The 13758-nt window shown below is 42.6% G+C and overlaps 1 protein-coding gene across 2 annotated transcripts; it reads right to left on the bottom strand.

The window, feature by feature from the left end:
* Nucleotides 1-4962: 4962 nt before the first annotated feature.
* On the bottom strand, nt 4963-12204 carry LOC124699378. 2 transcript variants are annotated; one of them, XM_047231695.1, is made up of 7 exons: nt 12106-12146; nt 11990-12065; nt 11611-11696; nt 6711-8240; nt 6411-6620; nt 6209-6333; nt 4963-5908 (listed from the first exon to the last, which is right to left on the bottom strand). In XM_047231695.1, the coding sequence occupies exons 2-7, from the start codon at nt 11990-11992 to the stop codon at nt 5388-5390; spliced, it is 2475 nt and encodes an 824-aa protein (XP_047087651.1). In that variant the 5' UTR covers nt 11993-12065; nt 12106-12146; the 3' UTR covers nt 4963-5387. The 2 variants fall into 2 exon arrangements, with proteins under 2 accessions (XP_047087651.1, XP_047087650.1); XM_047231694.1 differs by having other exon boundaries at nt 11990-12204.
* Between the last annotated feature and the right edge of the window lie 1554 nt (nt 12205-13758).

Here is a 13758-nt window from a genome sequence, read left to right as displayed (position 1 = left end):
GCGCAGAAGGTTGCACCAAGTGGATCTTTTCCCGCAAGAACGACTCGGGGTACATTGAATAACGAACGCAACGATTCTTGGGCAAACTTCTCCTTCTTCTATCAATAGTTGCAAAACGTAAAATTCCATTTAGCTGAAGCCCGAACGGAGTAAGAAAAAATATGTTTTTTTACCACCAGAGCGCTCATCCCTTGATTGTTTCTTATATCATGCTATCCTCATTGACAAAGAGGAGTGAGCACTATAAATTTCCTTGTGTCCCCAACTCAACTATGGCGAAAACAGCGTAATAAATATGTTGTTGATAATAAAAGTAAAGTAGAAACCAACAGAACGAAATGCAGTGAATGTATTTGTATTTTTGGTATATTTTAATGTGTAATTTAAAACAAAATAAAGCAAAGAAAATGTTTTTTTATAGTAAAAATGTGGACCAGTATACATTCGTTCACGTGACCTCTTTATCATAAACATGGTGACACAAAATAAGCTCTTCTAGACATGCTATTTTCATGCAACATCTATGTAGTGTTTGGGAGATATTCATATGCATCACGTCTTGATGCAACACATGTCGCTAAACACTCTCCTAAGCAACTGTTTTTTTCATGCTTAGGATTAAGAAGTAAAGCAGAGCATTGGCTTAAGTACTAACATGATGTTGAAAGATCTCATGTAACATGCTTTGAAAACACAAGATCGGTTTTGTTGTCACTAAGCTGTTTAGCACATTGCCTTCCCATTATCCCTAGTGAGCTAGAACAAGAAAGGTAAAACGCATGATGGTTCCAAATTTTATGTCACTATCAAGGACCCACCCTAAGTGTACTCATATAATACACACATTCCCTTACACGCTCCCTAACATACTAGGTTGATAAGAACATGTACATGAGAAGGGCGTAATAATATGCATATACAAATATATCAAACACATACTGAAACTCCATCTCATATCAAAAGATACACCATGAAGTGTAATGTAAATATGACCATTATAATGTAGGGCAATTCATGTGGTTCTTGACATGAAAGGACATAGATATAAATTGATCAAGCTACTGCCGCAAATTTGTATTCCAGAGGTGAACTACTCCTTTCTCATCATGACAATGATGACGAAGATGTTGGAGATGTAGGAGATGCAAATGGGAGAGGCTTCGACAATCTTTCTCCCTCTAATCTTCATTGATGGCGGACTTCTCTTTCTCTGTTTTAAGTCGTGAAAACTGGGGAGATGTAGGGGATGTTTCTATTGTGGCGCTATCTCTCTTCGGTAGTCGCGAAAACGAGGACTTATATAAGTGGTTTTAAGAAGAAGGTGACATGTGCGTCAATATGAAGTCGATTAGACGGCCGAGGGACTCGAAGCCATCATCGGCGTGGCTGGCATGGTGGGCCACACATGGGGGCCCACGGCCTCCAGTTAGGTCTTGAAATCTTTGTTTTCCATAAATAGTGATGTGGCGAAATCTCTAAATTGCTTGAGTTCCAAAAGGTTCATGAAAATACAAAATACGAATAAAGGGTTTCCTTTTTTTCAGAAGAGAGAATTCCTTATTTGACACTACATAAACTTTCAGTTCCTTATTTGGCTCTAAAAAACTTTTTCTTCCCTTCTTGACAGGTAAACTTCATTTCTTTCCCTATATGACACTGCCGTCAATTCTGTTAACTCACACTGTTATCATTGTTTTTCTTAGACTATTATACCCTTTCCTCAATCGACACAGATGAAACTGGGGGAAAAAGAAAACACTTGCGTCGCTGCAGAAACTGTCGTCCAGCGCCCCTAACCAGCTAGTAGTTAATCTCCGCGCACGTAGCAGTCCAGGTGGGTTTTTCTCCAAGCAAGGTCAGCTTGCCGTATGCATGCGACCCAGCTAGCATCTACCTCGTCTTTGCTTTTTTGCTATATGCACAAGCACGCGCGCAGCTAGGCACTTGCATGCACGCGCAGTTAGCTGCAGCCTTTTTCTGTTTTATTTCACCAGTTATGCATTTTTTATTTTTTATTGTTGTACAATTACTGCTGCCATACATGCACAAGTGCAGAACTGCAGATCAAGAACTGCCTTCAATCAACTTGAGCCAACTTCTATCGAGAGTTCTCTGCCTGGGTACTGCTACTTTTGTCATCCAAAAAAAGAGTCACATATTGAACTAGGGACAACAACATCATTTTACATCCCAAGCTAACACCGTTAGCGCTTGGAATGCACTAGAGTGTCGTATAGGGAAGAAAATGAAGTTTACATGTAAAAAAGGGAAGAAAAAGTTTTCCAGTGCCAAATAAGGAATTGAAACTTTAAGTAGTGTCAAATAAGGAATTCTCTCTTTTCAGAACTAGAGATACCAAAGCAATGGGACTTCGTGAGAACTTCCTTAAATTTAAACATTGGTGGAAAATTATGATACGTTGCAAATATTTTGAACATTAAGGGCTTCTTTGATTCATAGGATTCATATAGGAATTGTGTAGGATTTATATCATATGGAAATTTTTCCTACACTAGTTATTGGATTCATAGGAATATATCCTATAGGAACTAATCATGTTGGAATCTTGTAGTGCAAATCCTATAGGAATAAAACATTAGATCATACATAATGAAAAATTTCCTTTGGCATAATCAAACATAGCTTATCTTGTTATATGATTCAACTAGCCATGACATCTCAATCATATGCTTTTTCTATTCCTACGATTTTTCTATCCTGTGAATCAAAGGAGCCCTAAGATAATAAACTTTAAAATTCATAGATACGAGGTATATCAAATGCCAATGCATATGAAAAAAAATTAAGACTTCGTTATTGAGCGTTCTATGTTTTGTGGTGCTATCTACTTTGATTAAAAAATATTACTCCCTCCGATACATATTAATTGACTCCAATATGGATGTATCTAGAACTAAAATGTGTCTAGATACATCCATATTAGAGTCAATTAATATGAACCGGAGGGAGTACTTATTTTCTTTTACTAGTTCCCAACCGTGGGTGGAGTGAATCCCACAAAAAAATCAGTAACTAAAAAAATAAAAAGATCTTTGATTGAGTCATTTAAAGAGCATCCTGTGGGATCCTGTTATTTTGTATATAAGTTTAGCTACTATTAATCCATGAACAATGTTGGAGTTTTAATCAAAACATTGTTTTGAAAAGTAAATGAGATAGATGAGCATCACAAAAGCAAGGATCGACTTTGAACTCTTTTTGTTCACGCCTACCTAACCCTTGCAATATTAGTTAAAACTTTTCCGTTGAAAAAACAAAAGGAAGTTTCCCTTTTTTTTGTCCTCTGTTTTTTCTAAAAGGTTTTTCCAAAAAATCAACTTTAGCTGAGAAATGATCGTTAGGATACTAATGCATGTGTGGTGGATCAGGTTGACGCTAGCAGACTTTCCCAGAAGGCAAAAATGGTGCACGGGGGTTGAGGCGCAGGTGCAACTGACATAAGTTGAGAACCAAATTGCCAGACTGCCAGAGGTGAAGCCACCTAGGTCTTTCAGCAATCAATAATTTGCCGATCTGTATTATGAGATAAATCACTCGTGCGGATACTTTGCCATCTATAGATGAAACATGTACACGCCCTGGACTCGATCTCACTTATTGCTGCCAGTTGCACTAACCAGAATAAGAAAGCATCAGTTTTGCCTTAGTGGCAGATGATTAAGCCGCAGCGGAAAACTTGCTCCATTATTCATTTTGGTTGTTGACTATAAATAGATTGCGATACAATGGATTGAGCACCAGCAAAGTGCATCAGTTCTTCACTTCCTCTTCCATCTCAAACAGAAAAAACATCATCAGTTCATCCACTAGAAACATGGCCTGCCATCAAAGATCCGCAAGTTTGCCTTCTATTCTCCACTCCACCGAATCCAGAGTGGAGGTGGAGCTGCAGGGATTGCAAACACGCATCTCCTCGCCTTCCGCAACCATCGGCTCAATTTGTGATGGTCTGAGAAGGCTTGGAAACACCTACGACTGCATAGAAGATATTATGAGCTTGCCTAGCAACCAAGTTGGCCTCTCCTTGCCCCTGAAAAGGAAACTGGTTGAGGAAGAGCTCGACAGATCACTGGTCCTCGTTGATCTCTGCGATGCCATGCAAGAGAGTTTAGCAGAGCTGAAGACGAGCATCCAGGAGCTGCAGCTTACTCTCAAGAGAGGAAATGACGCGGCCATTCAGCTCAAGATCGAGTCTTTCATTCGCCTCGCGAAGAAGGCACAAAAGCCTTTCAAGAAGATCACAAACAGCAAAGCTATGGACGAAGGTTGCAGGACGATCATGCTACTATCAGAAGCAAGAGAGATGGCGGTCTCTCTGCTTGAATCCGCATCTCGCCTCTTACCGAAGCAGATCGTGGCCACCAATGGAAGCAGATGGTCGCTTGTCTCAAAGAGGTTCCAGAAAAGGAGGGTCGTCTGCGAGGAGGCGCAGTTGCAAACGCTAGAGCGCGGCGTGGTAGATCTTCAGAACAACGTTGAGCCTCTGTTCAGGAGGTTGATCCAGAGCAGGGTTTCACTCCTGAACATCCTTAGCTCATAGATGCTTCTCAAGCCTTGTTGATCTAGCAAATCTTTTCTACATGATACCAAATAATGGATTGGTTACACAATTTTGACTATATATTTTGTCAATTTGCTGTTCATGTCGACGTTTCTTAATTTGTGATGATGCTTCTCGGTGAAGAGTCACATCCTGTTCATATGTTCATATATTTTGATTTATGTACTACATGGATCATATATTCATATGCCAGGCACTGAATCGTTATACGGCGGATCTTGGTGGCACACACATATGAACATGGCAGCTCCAACAATCTAGATTGGCTCGAAACTCGAAACACGCGAACAGAGATTCTTGCTGCCAACAATTGGGACATAACAGACTGGAAGTTCACATGAAGGAAGGTTGAACAAAAATTAGTATCCGCATCATGCTAATAAACGATAAACCGGTGGCAGTTTTTGATTATTTGCCACCCCATGTGTCACTAACATGTGGCAGTCAATGTGGCAAATAATCAAATTTTAAAGAGAAGTTCTGCAAATGATCATATTCCTATCTAGTACAGGGACAATGCTTATACAGTATAATCTTTCACCTGACCTCACAGCTAGCCCTACACCAAACTACCAAAGTAAGCTAAGTCATAGACCTGAAGGTAGTATAACCAGACAGAAATACTGCTTCAGGCAATACACCCTACCGAGTCGAAGACCACCGCAGTTTGGTATACATAGCGAACAGATACAAAGATATACATAGAACGATAGAAGGCTGGGGCACAACGAGCACTAAAGCTAAGAGCTCATTTTCTACACTAAGAGAGACCACTGTTCGGCGGCGTAAGCGTAACCACCATAATTCAGGTTATGCTCATTACAGACGACAGCGTGATTGCGGTGGACATGTTCTGACCCTTCGCCAGTGACCCAGGCTCTGCCATCACCTGCTGCACAGCAAACAGTAATGCGCCTTCCTTCTGCATCTCCTGGATGAGTTGCGCGGATCTTGGTGTCCGTGACACAACAAGGCCACAGAGTTTGAGTGACGGAGCTTCTGGATTTGAGCAGGGCTGTCCATGATCAGCTGGGCTGATATTTGCAGAAACTCCGTCTCCCATGTCAACTAAGGGAAGTCGACCATTACCAGACAACGTTTCCTCTCCTACTTCTTGGTTTGCATCTAGCAAGCATTGATTCTCGGGATGCACAACTTGGTCCAGGGTGTCGTCTTGCGCCTTGTTTTGCTGGCCCAAGACATGCTGTTCTTGGACATGATCACCCTTAAACGTTGTGTTGTACAATATTTGTTCCACTGGAGCTAATCTTTTGATCTTTATCTTTTCTTGGCACACTCCCCACAAATAGGGTTTCCCCTGGAACGCTACAACCAGGCAGAAACTAATTAGTGATTGACAAATTATTGCCAAAATATTTTGACATGGAATAGGGCTTATTCTGAACCCATACTCGACTGTGACAAACAAGAGAATGTTGAAGTAGACTGTACGGAAAATCATGCAGAGCTGCATTACACAATATAATAGCATTGCAGCTTTTCTACATTAGTAGGTGCCCGTGTTGATTAGGCACAATATAATACCACTACGGAAGATCATGCAGAGCTACATTACACAATATAATACTCATAAATTAGAATGATGAGATCTGGAAAATGACTTACTCTGATATTCCTCTGGTAGGATCAAAGAAGGGACGATAAACAGCTTGGCCAAACCAACAATAGCTTCTAGAACGATACCACTATCAGCGACATGCTTCACTAGCTGATCCAGCTCTTTATTTGGCCTAGAGAAGCAAAGAACATCAGACCCCAGTTTGTGCGGAAGGAATAAGATATGCTAATATTTACAGGCTCAACAAACCTCATATCACTTGAAAAGAAATACAAGCCAATACTGTCAGCTGAGGTCATCGATGCCTCCAAGTGTTTCAGACATGTTTTCGATGTAGAAACTTTGGTTACTTTTATTATTGGTGGCAATGATGTTGACTGTTCCTGCACCTTCTTGCATGATTTGGTTGACAGGTGTGCAGCCAATGGAATATAGTTCTTGTCAATCTTCATGATTCCACTATCACAATAAAGAGATAACATATTAGCACTTGACTGAAAAATGTATGAAAGCTGAACTCCAGAAAGGAAGAAAGAGCATGTAACATACGTCCAATAAGGTTTATCAAGGGGCCGTGTGTCCATTTTCTTATATTTTCTCTTCTTGGAGTGCCCAATAACTTTATCATTCCCACCATTGTCTTCCCTGGGCATGTTCTGACCATCTCTCAATGATGTTGCTAGTGCAGGTCTACCACATTTTGACTGTGCATCATTAGCAATTTCGTTCTTATTTGTAATAGTAGTTTTCCGATATTTCGATCCATCTGGAGTATAGATTTCTGCTTGTTTACGCTTTCTAGGGTTAATTTTTGTTGACTCGCATGGACCAACAAACTTGGAAGATAATAACTCGCTATTAATGGCTCCTTGTAATACCGCCTTTTTGACATCAAGAGATGACGGTTGTCCTGCATTACGTTGGAGGTTTCTTGCATCCAGGTCACCCTTTGCTGACTCAAGATTTGAAATTCCATTTACCTTGTAGGAGCTATCTATCTCTGTGTCACCACTCATTCGCCTTGGCATCCTCTTGCCTTTGGTGCTCAATAAAACCTCATCTGATATTCTACTTGCTTTATCCGAGTCGCCTTCATCGGAAACCAAGAATTCATTTGTCATAGAGGGTTGTAATACAATGAGATTCTCCATTGAAGGCGTGTTGGTTTCCTCATCCACCAAGCACCTTGTTCTTTCAGCACTATTTTTCTGAACAGCCACGTCTTCTAGTTCATTTGAGGGACTTGATCGCATGGGTACCATTGACCAGGAACCCAAACTTTGCTTTAGAGGATTCAAGACATGTGCACTCCCTGTCTTCAGATCTGATCCTTGGATCAGCTTTGAACAATTTGGTGCAAACTTTGATGCCACAACACTCTTCTCCAATCCTTTATCTGCCTTCACTGGTTCAGATTTCTCCCCGTTCACTGACAAACCCACTTGCTCCAGACCCTCCACACACTTCAATGAAGCAGAGTAGCCACTCCTTACACTTGAGAGATCGGTACAGTCCACGGAATTAGAAACAAGTTTATTACCATCCATTGCCTTTTCCGAATTATTGAGTTCAAATTCTAAAACATGATCCAAAGGCGGATCACTTGAACCATCAGAAGTCTCCACGGCCCAAGTTAAGTGTCCATTTCTATCCTCCCCTTCCTTCTCACAATTTTTGTGGTTGGGTGTATCCCCGACGAAGACTTCACACGAATCTAATGCGTCTCCACTACAAAATTGTGCAATGGTTGCATCACTACCATCTCTTGTTTCGTTGTGTGGCTTGTCTGTACATTGTCCCCGATTGGATGCGTCTCCACTCGGGAAATGTTTAGTACTTCCATCCACACGATCATTTCTTTTCTGGTGTGGTCTAGTTGTACAAAGTCCTCGGGCCTTAATTAACTTCTCGTTGTCCACAGTTGGTTCACTAATCATAGAGCAACCCACCTGGGCGTTACTAAGTTGCCTTTGATTAGACACCTCTTCTAATGATTTAATGGCTTCATTGTGTTTTGGGATACAACCACTGCACAACCACTCCACTGCCAAATCAAAGATTACCGCATCCAAGCAATATCTGCAAAACAAGAAACCATGTTAAGTAAGAGATACAGCTTGTCCTATTCTTTAAGATGATAGTAGGGGATAAAACTTTATCGTAGACATCCTTTCACATGTCAAGAAAGGATTTGCTGTTATGGTCGGCATCTCCTATTCCAGGAAGAGGCCCAATAGTGGAAATTAGGGGCTTAGCCCAGTTATTTTATTATATAAAGAGTTGTAATCAGACTTTTACGATTAAGCAATAAGCAACAACATTATTGCCGACTCCCAGAGGAGTCGGCCTTCTCCTGCCTCCGCCGCCGCAATCCCTAGCTGCCGCCTCCTCAGCCTCCGCGACGGCGCCCTGCCGCCGGCGCCGCCCTTCCCTCCCCCGCTCACAACACTTCCACCCCTACAATCTACGTCCCCGCTCCGGTAGAACCCTAGCCTCTACCATTTGCCGTTTCCTCAAAAAGGGAATACGTATCTAGGAGAGAGCACATGACAATGTCAAATGTCACAAATGAGCAAGTTAAAGTAAATCAATCTCTCACAATCCATTCATCTCTTCAATGGTCATTGTCCCTCGCTAGGAGTAATTGTAAACTTTGGATGTGGAAGGCGTTCCTTGGTAGCGACTGAGTATACATCAAGATGCGAGGCTATCGAGCATGTTTGAGAAAATGATGTATGTCAACTAAAAACATGGTTTTGTTTCTTGGGCGTTGTTTTTTTTTGCTTTGCCAGCTTATGGAGCGATATAGGGAGTAAAATAATGACCTACATATGATTTTCATCGAATTGTAGAAAGCACATGACAAAATACCAAGGATGGTCATTTGGTGGGCACCAGAGAAACAAAAAGTACATTACCCTTGGTCTCTCGTCTAAGATATGTACTATAATGTTGTGACAAGTATTCACGTAGGTGATAGATAGATTGATACCTTTGCAATCACGATAGGACTACATCAAGGATCAACGAGCCCATACATTTCTGGCTTAGTTACGCATGAGATGCCCGAAGGATATAGTACGAGATATTTCAGTGGTGTATGCTGTTTGCTAATGATGTGGTGCTAGCAAATGAAATTAGGGTGGGTGTCAATACAAAATTAGAGCATGGAGTCAGACTTTGGAATCCAAGGGGTTTTGACTTAGTAGGACTGAAACCGAGTATATGAGGTGTAATTTTAGTGGAGTTGGGAGTGAAGAGGGAAAGGTCAGTATAGAATGAGAAATAGTTCCTAAGAGGGACACGATTCGGTACTTGGGGTCAATGCCACAAAGCAATGATTGTATCAATGAGGATGCTAGCTACAAGATCAAAGCAAGGTGGATGAAGTGGCGTTAAGCACGAGATCTCAAAAACTAAGAGGTAAGTTCTATAGGACAACAATCAGGCATTCAGGCGTACAATACTATATGGAGCAAAATGTTGGCCCACTAAAGGACACCGCATCTAACAAATGAGTGTCACTGAGATGTGCATACAAGAGAGAAGCGAATTAAGAAGAAGTAATAAATGATAGGGTAGGGGTAGCGCCGATCGAAGATCTTATCAAACACCAACTAAGGTGGTTTGGGCATCCACCAAAGGCCTCTTAAAGCACCCGTTAATTGTCGAATCCTAAATAGTACGAAAAATGCTAGCAAGGGCAACCAAAGTTGACCTAGAGGAAGCGGGAAAAGGAAACTTAAATAATTGTAATGTTCTTAGAGATTTGGCTCTTCATAGAACTACATGGAAATAAAAAATCCCTGCGTGCAATCATAATTTACTCTATTATTATTATACTTTTGTTTACCTCTTTCTCTCTGTTACCTTCGGTTTCCATGTGTTTCTATTCAGTTTCATATCTAGCTTAGATTGAGATTTTGCACATCTATAGTATATTTTTTCTTTCGATAATTATATTAATATCAAAAGATACCAATTACACCGAGCCTAATAGCAGGCACATAGCCAAAAAAGAGAAAAAACTAAGAAATAAAAGACAACACCTAAAATTCAGACTCTCCAAAAGCGACGTCTTCAAGAAGGAAACAGTGCACCAGCACCGTCGTCGCCTGATCAAAGATCTTAGGTTTTCACCCTGAAATAGTCCTAGCTCTCAAAACAATGCCTTCAACAAGGTCATTGCCAGGCACAACCAATTAAGGCCACACCTTGGATTTTCACCCTGAAAGGTAAAACTCTAAAGTTGAACTTCACCTGTGCTGTCGCCCCCACTTTCATACCGCTGTTGCGAAGCCCAGAACACCAAGCAAGTCCCTCAACAGCACAAAGACTTGAACCTCCCTTAGCTAGTCCTCCAATCCGTCCTTCATGATATTATCTTCTTTTGACTTCACCATGGACCAAAATGTCACCTGATGACAACAAAGAACATAGCTTCGCGCCACTCCCTCCAGAACCAAACGTCTGTAATAAAAGCATGGGTGCGCACGACCGAATACCACCCGATGCAGCAAACTCCAGGCTGTTTCTGGAACTCACACTCCGGCCAGATCAAGAAGGGCATGCCTTAGGCAGGTCTTCATCTTCGCACAAAAGAAACCCTAGGAACGCCACCTTTATTCAGGTCAGGCCCCCACGCCGCTGACCATCCCAGGCTGGCCAAGGTTGCCGGCCGGAGACACCAAGCACAGATCGCAAAGTCCGAAGACACCGCCCACGCCTAGGCAACGCCGCAACCCAACAGCCGGCCCTCCACCGCCGGCAGCCAACACCACGGAGAAGGCAAGGAGAAGAGGACCTACGGTTTGCACCCATCCAAACCTTCCCGACCCACACCTCCGCCGCCGGCATGGCACGCCGCCGGAGGCACCCACCACCGCTCGCCGGGTCGCAACGCCACACGCATGCCGGCGCCTCACCAGACCCCGCCCAAATCCGCTGCCAGGACCTGGGGAAGCGCTGGGGAGGAGGCGCCGTCGACGGCGCTAGGGTTAGGGGGAGGAGTCGCCCCCGAGTCGCCATGGGTGAGAGCGACGGGGGGTAGGAGACCCAAAAAATAGGTGGGCGAGAGAATTATGTCCCTCTCCTTTACCTCTATAGTATATATCATTGGCCACTCTTGAATTTTGTTTTGGAACTTTAAAATACGAATTTTGAGTGTTTGAAAATAAAGAGCTACATGTAGCTTTGTCCACTCTCCGCCGAGAGGATAGTATAGGTATATAACCCCCTTTTAGCCTGGAACAATATTCACATGAATAAACTGGAGAAACTAGATAAAACATTTTTCCACAAGATTGTGGAATATACCATGGGGTCGATCTACGTCTATAAGTTATCCTATAGTAGAAGTGAAACCCTATAATCTAGATTTTTTAGACGGAAATAGAGGGCATAACGATGACAGCTAAGATGAGAATTTTAGCACGACCGAGAAGCGTACCCATGCCTTGCAGCGTTCTTGCATTTGCTGCAGCGCAGCAAAAGTTCTCTGAAGCCAGCATCTCCACACTCCTCGCACACAACATCCTGCACATAAAAATCCACATTAACGAAAAAGTTTTCTCGGATTAGCAATGGTCGCGCGCGAGGCCTAGCTATAAGGCTATAATAACTAAATAAAATTCCAAATAATCTCAACTCTCTAAACACAGACAGAACCTAAAAATAAATCGCTCCAATTACTCCTACACAGCACCATGTTGCGAATCTGAACCAGCCCCGCCGCTGCCACGGAGAGGGGGGAACCTCGAGAAACCCGACAGGAGAAGAAAGAAAGCGAAAGGGCGCCCTGCGTAGAACGGGGAGGGAAGAAACCGTACCATGCCGCGGCGCCTGCAGAGTCCTCTCAGATCTTCCGCTTCTCGAACTACACGAGCATCGAAAACCAGGCCTCTTTCTCCACGGTATCAGGGAAGAGCGAGGGAGCGCCGTCGGAGACGGGAAGAGGCGGTATCAGAGGAGACGCGGAAACGCTATGCACCGCCGTGGCAGGCAATGCCCAACCTTTTTTGAGACCTTGAAGAACGCATCGTCCAAGTCCAATCCAATGTGGTGTTTTATGTCGGTTATCGGATCCGGCATCAAATCCAGTTAATTGGATTCATGGTTAGCCTTCGGGAAGATATACGGCCCAATCAGCCCATTATCATGATCCCCAACTTTTTTTTTATGAAAACCCAACTTTCATAAAGTATTTTATTTTCTTTTCCTCAACAAAGAAAAAATGATAGAAAGCGCAAGAACTGATTTGGATGTATCTCCGATTTTAAAAGGATCCAGGATCACCTTAGCAACATGTTTTTCCTCTCTCTTCCGGGTACACATCCTAGCTCAAGCCGGCAATTCGACCCATGGGTACGTCTGCCCATGGGCACCCGACCCAAATGGGTAGGGTATGGGTCCCGATGTTCGCCCATGGAAATAACTCATGGGCAACCCGATTAGTCGTGGGTCGGGTATGGGTATCAGTCTATGCCCACGGGTTACCCGATGGGTCACCCGATTAATATTACTAATTAAAATAATTGCATAATTTTATATGGTACGTAAGCTATGATACACATACATTATACATGTAGACAATATACATCATTTACACACAAAGCTCTTTTATCTAGACACCAAATATGTGCATATTAGTACTACTTTCAGTCACAAAGCCATGAACGGGAATACACCACTCTTTATCCTGACATCCCAACAATGTACCGATGTGTTCTAGATATTTGGTTGCGTCAAACTCTTCATTTTTTGTACCCGATGGGTTGCCCGATAGGGTCGGGTTGCTCGATGGGTTTGGGCATGGGTCTCGTTCCTTACCCATAGGTAGGGTCGTGGGTCACAGGTGTACCCGATAAGGGTGATGGGCATGGGTCTAGTTTAGATCGACCCGACCAAACCCGATCCATTGCCAGCCCTTAATCCTAGCCTGAATCTGCCAGCATATGGCTAGTGAGCTAAAAAAAAAGCAAAGAAATCGGGTCAAGCTCGAGCAGTAGCCGATTTGCTTCTTCAGTTAACTTTTCTGATTTGATTGTCTTCTTGCATGTCACGCTTCGGATGGACATCATCGGCGGCGGTGGCAAGTGTCGAGGCTGTGCCGACTGCAGTTATTTTGGAAGAGGTGATTACCAAGCTGGCCGTGTTGGGCTTGATTTATCGATCCTTTTTGTCAATTCTCAGCTGATAAATTTGCGTGTTTTAGTAGTGGCTCTTTTTCTGAATTCATTCTGCGAGGACACGAGCAGATCAAAGCTACCTTCATCTGCAATCGTCTAATTAATTTTTTTTTGTGTGCAATTGGTAACCTTCCTAACTAATTTGGTCTGCCCATATTAATAGGAGTTGGTCCGGCCTGCCATCTCCTTTTGCAGGCTAGGTGCTAGACTCTAAATTTTGAGCGATTGAGTATGGTCTCAAAATTCTATCAAGAAAAAAATAAAATATGGTTTCAAAAATTCACATTGCATAGTACTTTAAATAAGTGTTATTATTTGCCTAAAGTATTTCTAGATATATCATAAATGCCAAGTTCTCACGGGGGAAGAGGTAATTACATGATCTCATCTAAATGTCAAGTAGGGCATTT

This window comes from Lolium rigidum, chromosome 3 (genome assembly GCF_022539505.1).
Source record: "Lolium rigidum isolate FL_2022 chromosome 3, APGP_CSIRO_Lrig_0.1, whole genome shotgun sequence".
In the NCBI taxonomy this organism is placed as follows: Eukaryota; Viridiplantae; Streptophyta; class Magnoliopsida; order Poales; family Poaceae; genus Lolium; species Lolium rigidum.
The sequence above is the reverse complement of the archived record's forward strand: the minus strand, read 5'-3'. Positions and strand labels throughout refer to the sequence as shown.